Consider the following 15071-nt stretch of genomic DNA (forward strand, 5'->3'; position numbering starts at 1 on the left):
GAGATCCCAGTTCTGTTCATGAAACTCCAAGCTCTGTTGGAGGTAGCATCTTTTCAGACATTCCTTCCTCGTCTTCCTAGAGGCTTTCCAAGAGGAAATGCTGCCCTAAGAGTGAAAAGGATTCCTCACCTTTACCCATCATCCACATTTCCTGTGCTTATGCCTGAGCACAGTTGTTTGCTACAAGAGAAGTGCCTGGCTTTCCGTGAGAAATAAATCAAAGCAACAATTAAAGGATTCTGAGAGCCCTAATGAACCTATACCCCAAGAAAGTAACCGTTGTGGCTCTGAGAGAGTCACTGTTCTGAACACACTTTTTTTGAATCTGTCTCCTCTGGGCACCATTGGGTTCTGCCTTGGCTCATTCATTCACTGCCAAAGCAGAGATGCTATGGAGTGGCATGCTTTCAAGCGAGCCTGCCCATGGCAACTCTGAACAAGGAACTCTTCTAATCAAGAATGTAAGATGCAAAACAGTTATTGTCCTAAGCAAACATTTTCTCAGCTAATAATAGTTAAGGAAGTGGGACATAGTGGGTTGCCTAGGAGCAACTTGGGAATGACTTTTAAACCATATTAATCTGCTGTCATTAACAGCTAGTTGTTTCATGTCCGTTTACATGCAATTTTGTATTGATTTTTTTTTTTTACGGTGAAGTGCCCTGGGAACTATTTGGCTTAAGGGTAACATATGAACGCTTTAAAGTCCTCAATCCCATCCCTTCTTAAATTAAAGCATTTTGGCTTTTTAAAAGGTTGATAACAACTTCATAGCCACCAATGCAAAAACTTACATTCCAGGAGAATTCACTTTGGATTAATGTTCTAGCATATATGAATCTTTTATTGCTAAGAGGGGGATCAAAACTTTGTTGATATAACAATAAAAAGCATATGTGTACATACACAGCACTAAATCATTTTATCTAATCCCCTTTTTAAAGCCATCTAAACTTGGCTACAAGGGACGCGGGTGGCACTGTGGGTTAAACCACAGAGCCTAGGACTTGCCGATCAGAAGTTCGGCGGTTCGAATCCCCGCGACGGGGTGAGCTCCCGTTGCTCGGTCCCTGCTCCTGCCAACCCAGCAGTTCGAAAGTACGTCAAAGTGCAAGTAGATAAATAGGTACCACTCCTGTGGGAAGGTAAAACGGCGTTTCCGTGCACTGCTCTGGTTCGCCAGAAGCGGCTTAAGTCATGCTGGCCACATGACCTGGAAGCTGTACGCCGGCTCCCTCGGCCAATAAAGCGAGATGAGTGCCACAACCCCAGAGTCGGTCACGACTGGACCTAATGGTCAGGAGTCCCTTTACCTTTACCTTTAAACTTGGCTAGCAAGCTTCTAAAGTGGCATATATTGGACAGGGTTAGGCTAGAAGCTGTTCACCTTCTATTAACAGGTGCTCCTAGGGGACTATTTCTATAACCAACAGGTGCACAGGCTAAGATCTGCTGCAAGGCAGACCTTTTGACCTGAAAATCCTGCCCACTGTACCCAGTATGACTAAAGATTGTCATTACTCAATGGCTGTGTTAGCATGTGCACATTAAATTAGTCTTGCATATGAAGCCTGTGTTTCCAACGCTGGATGCCTCTGGAGAGTCACTGTTCTGAAACTCTTTCCAACCCTCCTCCTCAGGGCATTCTTTGGTTCTATCTAGGCACTATTTGATCACCTGCCAGTGTGCCAGTGTGGTGTGGTATAGTGGTTAAGAGCAGTAGTCTTGTAATCTGGTGAATCGGGTTCGCGTCCCCGCTCCTCCATAAGCAGCTGCTGGGTGACCTTGGGCTAGTCACACTTCTCTGAAGTCTCTCAGCCTCACACACCTCACAGAGTGTTTGTTGTGGGGGAGAAAGGGAAAGGAGACTGTTAGCCGCTTTGAGACTCCTTAGGGTAGTGATAAAGTGGGATATCAAATCCAAACTCTTCTTCTTCTCTCAGACGAGGCTGCCCACAGCATCTTTGTATGAGTAACATTTTCAAGCAGGAATGTAGTATCCAGAAAGGCAACTCATGCAGAGATACAGAACTCTCTCTTTAAAAAAAAACACAACACCTCACAATTAGTACACCTTTTCTTGTTTTTTGGTTTTTAACCCTCAACTACTTAATAGCCTGGGAAGTGGGGAAGAACCTGGAAATTACTTCTGAACTCTTTGGTCAGTAAACATAGCTACTCTTAGGCTACTTAATAACAAACAACCATTTTGGAAGGGAGTTAGCGGAAAAGAGAGAAAGCAACCCATGCTTCTTCCACTAGCCCACTGTATTTCCATGTGTGTTGTGTATTAAGATGCTTTCCGTCCACTGTGTCTAGCAGGGAAGTCAAGCAGACTGGTGGATGGCTTGATCTGTCTGTCCTCCGCCAGCCTCCTCACTCACCTGCATGAAATTCCTGGTTGTCTGAGGTACTAGGTGAGCTGTTAAATGTAAGATTGTGCTAAACTATAATTTAGCATTAGAAGCTGCAGCAAGACTTGGGCCTCCCCTTCTTCAGTTTGACTGCAAGGAAGAGATTGGAAGCTTCCATTTCTATTTTAAATGGGCCACAGTTTAGTGCGTCCTCTGAGCTCTAAACTGTGGCTAATCTTAAATATGCATTGTTGAAACAAGCCATCTTTGTAATCTACAAATAAGATTAACCACTGTTTGTCTGGGTTCAGATGTCACAACAAACTGTGGTTTATCTAAAACCATAGTTTAGCTTTACCATTAACAATGGAAATATATTCTGCATACGCTCAGAGGCAGTTTATTATTCTGTTATTCAGCATGTTCTAGGCCCACAGTCCCAATATTTCCCATCAGATCTGCTTGTTTGGTTTAGGTAGTGTTGAACAGCTAAGCCTTCCATCTTGGTTGAAAGCTCAAGTCTATAGTGTACTATGGAAGCAAATCCGCTATCTCTTTTTTGCAGCCCTCAAACCAAGCCGTCCTAAAAATAGTCCTGGTTGTTTCAAAGGACATGACGCAAGCCACAAAATTAATCACCCTCTCTGTTGCTAACACAGGTAGCTTCCAATGCCAGCATGGCATTTCATAGAACCAAAGGCCTTCAAATCCAAACTGGTGCTTAAAATCAGTCCCCATAATCGGGCAAAGACAACAGGTGCCCTAAGCCATGAACAGGGAGGATCAAGGCGTTGGCAGGCCTACAGAGCAGGCTGCTTTGGGCTCCAGCAAGTCAACAAAGCCCCGCATTGTGATTACTTTATTTATTGTGTGTGCCACTTTACAAAATATAAGAGGTCAGCTCCTGCACTGAAAGGTTTGGAGCCTAAATTTTGACACAGGAGGGAAAGGAGGCAGGGATAAACAGGGAAGACAAAATAAAGATAATTGAACTTTCCCCAGTATTTTGAGTCACCAGAAATGTGGGACATCTGCCCTAGAGAGGCCCAGTTGTTCAAACTCGCTGCTCACATTTTGAATTCCCAGAATGCAGCTTTCTAAGAATACCTGTGGGTTGCAAGCGGATGCATACAGACCAATAAAAAGTTCAGAAAAGAGCATGGAGAGCCACCAAAATTTTCCAGGGGGGTGGAGCAACACCTCTATGGGGCAAGGTCACAATATTTGGGGCTTCTTAGCTTAGAGACGAGGTAAGCAAGAGAGGACACGATAGGGGTGGTGGAGAAGGTGGACAGAGGAGAAGTTTTTTCTCTCTCTTGTGATACTAGAACTCAGGGATGTCCAGCAAAGCTGAATGTTGTAAGATTCAAGCCAGATGAAAGAAAGTACAGTGGTACCTCGGGTTAAGTACTTAATTCGTTCCGGAGGTCCGTTCTTAACCTGAAACTGTTCTTAACCTGATGCACCACTTTAGCTAATGGGGCCTCCTGCTGTCGCCGCGCCGCTGGAGCACAATTTCTGTTCTCATACTGAAGCAAAGTTCCTAACCCAAGGTATTATTTCTGGGTTAGCAGAGTCTGTAACCTGAAGCGTATGTAACCTGAAGCGTATGTAACCCGAGGTACCACTGTACTTCATAGTTACTATGGATCAGGAGTCAGTGACGGCCACTAACTTGGATAACTTTAAAATTAGACAAATTCATGAGGGATAGGCTATTAATGGCTACTAGCTAGGATGGCTATGTATTACTCCCACTCTCAGTGGCAGCCTCGGAGTCTCAAGTGCAGAGAGTGCTGCTCTTGTGCTCAGGACCTGCTTACAAGCTTCTGATAGGTATCTGGAAAGCCACAGTGAGAACAAGATACAGGACCAAGTGGGCCTCTGGCCTGATCTAGCCTCAGGGCTCTTCTTATGCACTTCTGTTTGGAAACCCAGCTGAGCTCAACAGGACTTGCTTCTAGACAAGTGTGCATAAGATTGCAACCCCATTGTTCTTTCCGCTGAGTTATTGTTTGCTTTAATCCCATCTGTTGTTGGCTGTCTTCTTAATTGCTTTAATTTGTGTGGGGGTTTTTTTGTTTTTGTTTTACTTAGCTTGCTTTTAGATTTTTAATTTGGTGCCGTAAGGGGTACTGATGGGGAGGTGAGATGCAAACATTTTATTAACGAAAGCAAGCCGCACTTTTCAGGTGCTGCAAACCCCTTTCTCTGCTTTTGCTGTAAGACACGGATCCAGTTCCTCAATCCTACAGGCTGCCTCCCACTGGCTTGTGGGCAACGTAGCTGGAGCTTAAGGAAGGGCCTGTAGCTTTGTGGTATAGAGCAGGAATGGTGGAGCTGGGGCCCAAATGTGGCCCCCTAGCTCTCTCAGTCTGGCCCTCGGGACTCCCCAGGTGACACGCTTTCCCAGCCCTGATTCACACCTTCCTTAAGGGCTTTTGCGTGGGTGGAAGAGTCCCTGAACTCTGGTGCCTCTTGCATTGCCTGGATGGAGAAAGAGAGAGATTTGTATGTATAAGTAGTATAAAATCCTGCATGGCATGGAAAGTGAATAGAGGAAAATTCTTCTCCCACTTTTGTAATGCTAGAAAGCTGAATGTTTGAAGAGTTGGGACAGTGAAAGGGAAGTATTTCTTCAGAGTTAAAACTATAGAACTTGCTCCCATAGAAGACAGCAATGGCTACCAACTTGGATGGCTCTAGAAGAGGATTAGATATACAGTGGTACCTCTGGTTACGTACTTAATTCGTTCTGGAAGTCCGTTCTTAATCTGAAACTGTTCTTAACCTGAAGCACCACTTTAGCTAATGGGGCCTCCCGCTGCCGCTGTGCCGCCAGAGCACAATTTCTGTTCTCATCCTGAAGCAAAGTTCTTAACCCAAGGTAATATTTCTGGGTTAGCGGAGTCTGTAACCTGAAGCGTATGTAATCTGAAGTGTATTTAACCCGAGGTACCACTGTACCGCTGCTCGGTCCCAGCGCCTGCCAATCTAGCAGTTCGAAAGCACCCCCGGGTGCAAGTAGATAAATAGGGACCACTTACCAGCGGGAAGGTAAACGGCGTTTCCGTGTGCGGCTCTGGCTCGCCAGTTGCAGCTTTGTCACGCTGGCCACGTGACCCGGAAGTGTCTCCGGACAGCACTGGCCCCCGGCCTCTTGAGTGAGATGGGCGCACAACCCCAGAGTCTGTCAAGACTGGCCCGTACGGGCAGGGGTACCTTTACCTTTACCTTTTACCACTGTATGCACGGAGAAGGCTCTCCATGGCTACGAACCACAGTGGTTGGCCACTGTGAGAGCAGGATGCTGGACTAGATGGGCCACTGGCCTGATCCTGCAGGTTCGTTTTATGTTCTAAACCTCTGCCTTTTGAGTGGTTGGAATGGAGTCTTCTCTGCAAAGGTAAGACACCTCACTGTTGGCCCAACTGCTTTTGTCCCTGGTCCCACCTGCCAGTGTCCTACACACATCGCTTGAAGGTTGTCGATCAGGCAATGTGGCCTCAGGCTGGAGTTGGTTTCCCACCCCTGTGGTAGGGCACATACTTTGCCCACAGAAACCTCTGGATAACTCCTGCTAGTAGACGTGGACCATGTTGTTAGACTCCAAATCCCATCAGCCTAAGCCAGCATGGCTAACAGTCCAGGGATGATGGGAGGTTCCTCATCCCTGGATTAAAATTGCCTGGGAACTGGGAGAACCATCCAGAAAAAGGAGGCTCACTGCTGTGTCTCTGCATGAGCGGCTGTTCTGGCTTTTACTAAAATGGATTAAAAACAGGGACGTGGAACCTGTGGCCCTTCAGATGGTGTTGGATTCCCATTAGCCCCAGCCAACATGGCCAATGGTTGGCATTGATGGGATTAGCAATCCAACAACACCTGGAGGGCCACAAGCACCCCCCCCCTCCGTGTCAACAATACTGAGCTAGGATAGACTGCTCTGGTATAAGGCAACTTCCTGTGCTCCTGTGTTATCGACTCTGTTTACTAAGTTGAGTTGGTTTGGAATGAACTCTTTGTGTTCTAAGCTCCTAGGAGGCTAGGCAATGCCTTCCTTTCTCTTCCTGCTGTGTGGCAACTACATCAGTAGCACAATAAAACAAAACAAAAAATCTGGAATTCACAGATGCTGCAGGAAATTCGACAAAAAGAGGTGCCTGCATTGGTGCCTAAACATCCCTCCTCTCTTAGAGGAATCATAGAGTTGGAAGGGACCACAAGGGCCATCTAGTTCAGGCATAGGCAAACTCGGCCCTCCAGATGTTTTGAGACTACAATTCCCATCATCCCTGACCACTGGTCCTGTTAGCTAGGGATGATGGGAGTTGTAGCCCCAAAACATCGGGAGGGCCGAGTTTACCTATGCCTGATCTAGTTCAACCTCTTGCAATGCAGGAATGCATGGGAACTCGAACATGGGACTCGAACCCACAACCCTAAGATTACGAGTCTCGTGCTGAGCAAAACGGGCCCAGTCCTGGGGCATGCTCCAACCTGCATCCTCCACCATCTATCATCCTAACAGTGGAAGAAAGCCTGCTGCTCCACCCAGCAGGGTTGGCGTTGGGCAGGCAGTCTGATGAGGTTCCTTCCAGCTCTAAAATTCTGTGGTTCTCAACCAGACTTCGCCAACCTGGCTGAGCTGGTGACAGCTGTCGTCTAAAACATCTGGGGGGCACCATATTGGTGAAGTCTGGTCTAGAGCCAAGAACCTCTGTACTACATGATGTAATAGAATCAGAGAATTGTAGTTGAAAGGGGTCCCGAGGAGGATCGTCTAGCGAGTCCAACCCCCTGCAATGCAGGAATCTCAATGGTAGGTGGCCATCCAACCTCCACTCAAAAACCTCCAAGATAGGAGAGTCCACCATCTCCCTATGGAGTCTGTTCCACTGTTGAACAGTGTGGTAAAGTTATGCTGCAAAAGGTATGCATGGGTTCTGAAACGCTGTCAGTAGGCATCTTGCCTAGGATACCAAGAAATAAAATGTTATCCCCACCTGGGGAAAGATACCCTTCATTTCATTTTTCATCCCACAAAGTCTGAATTAAAATGACCAGCAGTTTAGTTTTGGATTGTGCAAGAATGACTACTCCGTATGTTTCAGACTGAGCCCTCTAATTAGAAGGAAGCAGAGCGAGAGCAGTGACTCATACAGAGACTCAGCAGGCAGCCTCCTCAAAGCAGAGGCAATTCATCTTAGCCTTCCTGCCATGAGAGTAACTGAATAAATACCTGTTAAGGCAAGCATTCCACTGAACTGAACTTCTGATTCGTTTTAAATTTTTAAAAAATTGTTACGCTTTTTAATTTTTTGTTTTATTGTTTATTTTAATTAGGGATATTTTAATGCCCCAGTGAATTTGCCAGCTGCACTTGATTCAGAGAGGCCACAAAGTTACCTGTCTGTCAGGAGAGATGGATTGGAAGGAGGCAAGGTCAGAACAGGCAGTCATGCAGAAATACAACAGTCAGCTTTCTCAAGGCAGGTAATTTTCCTAAATCACTACTTGAAAGAGAGTAAATGAACCAGTCTCATTTGATCATGAGATGTGGCAGAAGGATCTGTAACAGGGAAGATTGACTGGAAGAAGGCAACTTCAGACCAGAGACTCACACAGGGACACAAATGGGATCCTTCTCTGAAGGCAGGTAATTTTGTTATATTTGTAGTGTGGGTGACTGAATGCTCAAATTACACCTTGTGATGCAAACAAAAATTACCTGCATTCAGTGTAGGCCGACTGGAATAAAAGGAAGCCCAGAACAGCTATTCATGCAGAGATGCAATGGGCCATCACCTGTGTGTGTGGGTGCACTGGGCTGAAATTTCATTCTCAATAGTAGACTAACAGCTCTCTTATGACTCATTTATTACAGTGGTTTTTAAAAAAGAAATTGCTGGAGAGTTATGCTTTCTTAAATGTAGCAAGGGGAAGATGCATATAATTTATTAGCATTATTATTATTATTATTATTATTATTATTATTATTTAAAAACAGAAGCAAATAAGGTGGGTGGAATGCGTTAAACAATTAGGAACACCCCCCTCCATGCACAAAAAGGTCAGTTTTGCATTTCAATTTACACCCTCCCTCTAGAGGGGGTAATCTCTCTCCCCCACTTAGGGTATGCTTAATATCTGACTCAAATGCTAACATGTGAATGTGATCAACACATGTTGCCAAGCAGGTACATTTGCAAAGGGGGTGGGATTGGCTGGGTGCCCCCTTCCCTTCTCAGTGCTCTTATATACTAGGAGTCTTTTCTGCAAATAGCCAGGCCAAAACAAAGACTTACAAAACGTCAATTTTTAATGGGGGGGAGGGGAGTATGCAGTTTAGTGCTCCCCCAGCTAATACTTTCTCATGATTTGCATCATTACATCTCTCCCTTGCATTCCCTGCCCAGAGAGGAGGGTGCAGTCAGGAAGAAAGTGCAAACATATTCCGGATGGCCTAAGAAACAGATTCCTTTGTGTCCATATTCCACTGCCCGCCCCCCACTTTCCATAGGGCTAAAATTGACGCAAATGTAAACGGACCAGGTGGAAGGCGATTTAACAAAAAAAAAGTTAAGGAGGAGCTAGATTTTTTCGTCCCCACCCCCGATCTTTTGATGGTCCCGGTTTTATAAATGGTCATATTTGTCTTTGAAAACGCAAAGCAAATAGGCAGTAGGTTAGTTTTCAGATAGGGCTGGTGGAAGAATTAGTTTTGCTTTGATATACATACACACACTGTATATATTTGCAGCACTGGGATCCTGCCAAGATATGCAAACTCGGATAGCCTCCTTAAATTAAAAAAAAAATACACACATACAAAACTGATCTGGGTAGCAGCAATGCAGGCTTCTGATACTGCAACTGGAGCATTTGGGAACGGGGCGGGGGGGGGGGAGGCGCGCACACGCAAAACCTGCATCCCATCCCCCCCCCCCCGCAGCCACTCACTTCCTTTAAAGGGTTGTGCACCCGCTGCACCCCACAATGACAAATCCGGCTCTTTTCAAAAACATTAAATTAAAGGAGCGAGAGCTAGACTGCAGTTGTCTGAAATACGGCAGTCACCTCAGATAACCCCCCTCGCCGGTACACCAGCGCGTGTCTTCAAAAGCTTCCAACCGCAACACGATCACCCTCACGAGCAGCGGGATCGGGACCCGTGCTTTGCCCCATCCGATCGACGCCTTGCAGCAGATTATTTGAGCCGCAGTTTCTTGGAAACGTGCAGCCCATAACGAGATCCTCTTCCCCTGCCACAACAGATGAAGGATTTTGTGGTGGCTGCATTGTTGTTCGTTGGCGTCTCAAATCGTACAGCGCCTAGCGCAAAGCGAGGCAAGCGCTTGCAATCGCACGCAGCCATCCTATTTCCATCAAACAAGCCAGGCTGGGTTTGTGTGTGTGCAAGGAAAACTCGAAAAGAGTAACAAAGGAGAAATGAAAGCCAGCCCATTTCACTGGGAAGAGAGAGAGAAGAGGCGGGGGAAACGGGGGCGAGGCAGCAAGCTTTAGGCACACTTTCCTGGGAGTAAAACCCGGTTGAGGACCCTGGGGTTTACTCTCGAGGAAGCGCACGGGCAGGCTGCGTGCAAAAGTGTGCGTTTGAGATGTACCGCCAACCTTCCTGGTCCTGCAAAATGCGGTACCCAGGCTGCGTGAGAATTCCAAGTGGAGCCATTGCAGGTAGCACATAAAATTATACAATAAAATGAGACACACACATCTGCAATGGACGCACGTTTAGGCTGCAATCCTGTAAATAATCTGCCTCTCTTGTTCAGAACCGGTGCTTTCTTCTATTATGAATTTTCCCCGTTAGAAATAATAATAATAATAATAATAATAATAATGCAGAGAATTGTGAATAAAAGACCGTACTCACCCAGTTGACACCTCCAGGGCTAGAAAGCAAAGGTGCTTTCCGTGGTCAGGCACTTTGCTCTCCAGATTGATGGATTTTTTAAAAAGTTAGCCGGTGCAAAAATCGCTTTTCCCAGCTGATGGGGCGATTGCTAACAGCGGCAAAAGCCTCCCGCTGGATTATACTCCTCTCTCCTTCCTTACTCTCTCTCCTCTTTGCACATATCAGGTCCGTCTTTCTTTGCTTCCCTTCACAGTGGAAAAAACACCAGCACTTTCCCCCACCCTGGGCTCTACAGCAATAATCAAAAGGAAGGCTTGTTAGATTTGTGTGTCTGTGCTGGTGTGTGTGTAAAGTCGCCGCCCGCTCTGCAGTTTTGCAACGGTGGGTCGTGCTGTGTAGACTGTTCCTTGGGGATACAGCAGAGTGTCTTTACATCAGCTGTTCTCAACCTTTTTTTGAGGTCACAGACCCCTTGGAGGACCTGAGGAAAGCTATGGACCCCCTTCCCCAGAAAAAAATCACTTAAAGCAAATATGCACATTTTGCATACATTTTATGGGAAATATTTTTTATTGAACAAAATAAAGTGAAACAATAAAAAGGAAACAAAATGCATTAAAAATGCAAAAAGAGGAAAAGCATACACTTAATTTTATTGCGTCGGGGACAAAACAAACCCATTTTTGTGCCCCCTGAAGCCCATCTTTGGACCACCCCCATGTTTGTTTGTTTATTATTACATTTTAATACCTGCCCTTCACTCTAAGGTCCTCTACAATAATTAAAATACAATATTAATACTAAAACACAATATTAAACATTATTTAAAACGGTTCAAGACAACTTATTTATTATTACATTTGTATCCCACCTTTTCTCCAAAGGACCTGAACACACTTCTCCACCTCCCCATTTTATCCTCACAACAATCCTGTGAGGTAGGTTAGGCTGAGAGAGAGAGGTTGCCCCAAGGTCACTTAGAGAGTGGCTACTCCACACTGGTAAAACGCTTCCTTTGCATTGAGCACTTGTCATGCAATGATTGCTATTGAACATAAGCAGGTAAAAGCTCTGTTAGTAGAGTAAAAGGTAAAGGTACCCCTGCCGGCATGGGCCAGTCTTGACAGACTCTAGGGTTGTGCGCTCATCTCACTCAAGAGGCCGGGGGCCAGCGCTGTCCGGAGACACTTCCGGGTCACGTGGCCAGCGTGACAAGCTGCATCTGGCGAGCCAGCGCAGCACACGGAAACGCCGTTTACCTTCCCGCTGGTAAGCGGTCCCTATTTATCTACTTGCACCCGGGGGTGCTTTCGAACTGCTAGGTTGGCAGGCGCTGGGACCGAACGACGGGAGCGCACCCCGCCGTGGGGATTCGAACCGCCAACCATGTGATCGGCAGGTCCTAGGCACTGAGGTTTTACCCACAGCGCCACCCGTGTCCCTCCTGTTGGTAGAGTACAATATTCTTAATCTCAGGGTTGTGGGTTCAAGACCCATGTTGGGGAAAATATTTCTGCATTTAGGTCTACAGTTCTATAATTCTATGAAATTCTACAATTATATGATGCTATGAAAAGACACATAATGGGGTTGTACTCAACACCACTCTTATTCAGTGTCATAAAAGACCTGTACCCATTCATTTCAATGGGTACAGTAGAATTTAACTGGATACAACCCAAAATGTTTAACTCTTGATATCAAATTCGTTGCCAACCTTATTGCTTCTAGCCAAAAACCAATATGGTCCAAAGTTACATATCCATCCAAAATATAGAAACAAATAATAATAATAATAATAATAATAATAATAATAATTTATACTCCACTTTTATCCTAATCTGAGATTCAAAGTGGCTAAAAACATTTAAAAACATGATAAAATACAAAGTAAGAAACACAAACTAAGGTAATATCTATTGGGAGAGAATTCCATGCATAAATATTATACTACCTTCTCTCCAGATTAAAAAAACACCAGGTACAATAAATCCTCTTCTCCACAAATTTGCAAAACAAGCATGCATAAGATTGGACTGTAGGCTACTGTCTCTCACGCTGTGTACACACTATAACTTTAAAGCACATTCGGAGCATATTCTTTCCCTCAATGAATTCTGGGCACTGTAGTTCACTCCTCGCTAAATTACAATACCCAGCAACCCTTAACAAACTACAGTCCCCAGAATTCTTTGAGTGAAATAATGTCCTTCGGATGTGCTTTAAAGGTACAGTGTATACACAGCTTCACTATCCCATATCTGCAATATAAATAGTTTGCAGGGTTGTTGTAAGTATTGGGGGGGGGGGGATAAACCAGGAAGATAATAGAGTCTTGGGGCACTTTTTAAAAGACTTATCGTGGCATAAGCATTTGTGGACAAAATGTAAATGCTAAGTACTGTATCACCATTCCCTCTATTTCTGATGTCCAGATGGTGAGTGCCAAGCCTTATGTAGCAAAAACAGCACCAACCCAAACACAAGTGGAACATATCAGCAGGCCACAAGGGAGACCATAAGGTTTTGCAGAAGGACAAAAATATCCCCAAGTACCGCCCTATCAGTCATTTAAGATCCACTAAGGGATGCCCTGGTTGTTATTCTCCATTTAGCTTCTGCTGGGTAAGGGATGATGAAAGGCAGGGCATTCTCAGCAGTGGCCCCTCTGATTACGAAACTCTCTCCTAAATCACATCCTTTTGCTGCCCCCCCCCCATATTGGCGTCACTTAGGCACAAGCAAGGTGAACATATTATCTTTTCACCTATATACCTTTGAAATGTAACCAGCCGTTTTGCCAGCACTGTTGCTTTGTATATGTAGTTTCAGGGTTGTTAACCCCTTTTTCTGTATCGTGTGACCTATGAGATACAGTATTGCCAACTGCTCTGTGCTCCCACTGGGTAGGGCCATAGCTCAGTGGCAGAGCCTCTGTTTTGCATGCAGAAGGTGCCAGGTTCATCTGCTGGGAGAGACTTCCTGTCTGTTTTAAACCCTGGAGAGCCACAGCCAGTCAGTAGAGTATTTACAATACAGAACATAGATAGATGGCCCTAATGGTCTGAGCTGGTATAAGGTGCCTTCCTATGTTCCTATGTCTGTCCTTCCTCTAGAAAGGGGCTTCTTTTTCCAGTGCAGCAAGATCTCCCATATATTTTCGTCTCAACTTCCTTTTCCACTCTCAAAGGCTGAAATCGATCACTTATACATTCGGAGGGGCTACAGTTTCCTTAGAACAGGGGTCAGCAGGGGGCTGGTCCACTGTCCCTCAGACCTTGGTGGGGCTGGACTATATTTTGTGGGGGGAAATGAACGAATTCCTGTGCCCCACAAATAACCCAGAGATGCATTTTAAATAAAAGCATGCATTCTACTCATGTAAAAACACGCTGACCATCCATGGGTCGGATTTAGAAGATGCCTTTTAGAAGATCCACGTCTTACCCCCACACCAGCCCTGGGAACTGTAGTTTCTTAAGGGTGCTGGGAACTGTAGCTCTGCAAGGGGTAAACAGTTCTCAGGATTCTTTGGGCTCTCCCCAATAGAGAGCCAGTGTGGTGTAGTGGTTAAGAGCGGTGGACTGGTAATCAGGTGAACCGGGTTCGCATCTCCGCTCCTCCACATGCAGCTGCTGGGTGACCTTGGGCTAGTCACACTTCTCTGAAGTCTCTCAGCTTCACCTCACAGAGTGTTTGTTGTGGGGGAGGAAGGGAAAGGAGAATGTTAGCCGCTTTCAGACTCCTTAAAGGGTAGTGAAAGGCGGGATATCAAGTCCAAACTCTTCTTCTTCTTTGGGTGCGGAAGGGATGTGCTTTGAATGCCTGTTGTGCACAGCAGTCATTACATCTCTCAAGCTCTACTTTGGGCGAGTCCCCACCGTTTCCTATCATTCGTGCAACAGTCGCTTGGCACCTCTAAATATCTCAGAGAAGAGCCTGCGGTGGGTGCGAGAAAAGACACATCCGCGCGCGCACACAACTCCAAGCTGTGAAATTAAACGGTGCAACATTTCCCCAGAAATGTTTTTTTTTTTTTTTGTATGTGTTTGCGCAAACACGCCCGCCCGCTTCGTGCCCTGTTCAAAGCCTGATTCCGTTTCTTTCCCTCCGCTCGCCGGGCCCGTGAACCTAAAGATCAACCGGGGCCGGCTTCCCTTCCAGTCTCCTCCTCCTCTTTCTTCCTCCTCCTCTTTGCTACTGTTGCATTTTGGGAGAGGAAGTGCCCGGACCACGTTGCTGCCGCTGGGAGCGGGCGGAGGCGCGAGCGCAAAGCATGGCCGCTTCCAGCAAGAGGTGAGTGTGGCTTTGCAGCCAGGTAGCCTCGCAGGCGTTTAACAGAGCTAGCTCTTTTTCTAGAAGATGCACAATATCATAGAATGGTAGAGTTGGAAGGGATCCCCGAGGGTCGTCGAGCCCAAATCCTTAAGCAATGCAGGAATCTCATCACGCGGTCCCGCCTCCATTTTGAAACCGGACCGGTCCCACCTTAGCTTTGCAAATGTGTTCGCTCCCAAGATATCTCCCAGCTGTCCCCTTGGAGGGTTTGCATGGTTTGCGGTAATTCGGGCTATGGAGAAAGAGAGTAATGGAAGTTCTCATTCGTTTCCCCTGCGCGTGTTTGCGGATTTCCCTAAATCGTGGGGGCTGCAAGGAACACCTGGGAAGTTAATGGAACAATTTCTCATCTTCTAATCCCTGGATCTGTTTTTATTGGAATTGGTTACTTGTGTGTCTTCACGATCAGTGTTTATGGAGTTGTTTATATCGTGTGTTTTAATTATAGGTGCTCATACAGTATTTTAATCTTTATGTAATTGGGGTTTTATACTTAGCTT

At 45.8% G+C, this 15071-nt stretch overlaps 2 protein-coding genes across 5 annotated transcripts in view; one reads left to right on the forward strand and one right to left on the reverse strand.

The window, feature by feature from the left end:
* KLHL17 (kelch like family member 17) overlaps window positions 1-10606 on the reverse strand; it is a 32535-nt gene extending 21929 nt beyond the window's left edge. Inside the window, exon 1 of the mRNA XM_028740782.2 lies at window positions 10252-10606. The gene's annotated coding sequence lies outside the window, so the exon portion shown is untranslated. The remainder of the gene's footprint in view (window positions 1-10251) is intronic.
* The window catches only part of NOC2L (NOC2 like nucleolar associated transcriptional repressor), a 120934-nt gene that overhangs the window by 36158 nt on the left and 69705 nt on the right, over window positions 1-15071 (forward strand). For 3 of the 4 annotated variants that reach the window (XR_013393582.1, XM_028740775.2, XM_077931370.1), the window contains one exon: window positions 7701-7850. Coding sequence is in view for 3 of the 4 variants with exons in the window: in XM_028740775.2 (XP_028596608.2) it covers window positions 7780-7850 (71 nt within the window). In the remaining variant the exon portion in view is untranslated. Of the gene's footprint in view, window positions 1-7700; window positions 7851-14395; window positions 14530-15071 lie in introns of those variants that run through there. The other variant, XM_028740777.2, reaches the window with a different exon arrangement.

The sequence above is a fragment of the Podarcis muralis genome, chromosome 7 (assembly GCF_964188315.1).
Source record: "Podarcis muralis chromosome 7, rPodMur119.hap1.1, whole genome shotgun sequence".
Taxonomy (NCBI): Eukaryota; Metazoa; Chordata; class Lepidosauria; order Squamata; family Lacertidae; genus Podarcis; species Podarcis muralis.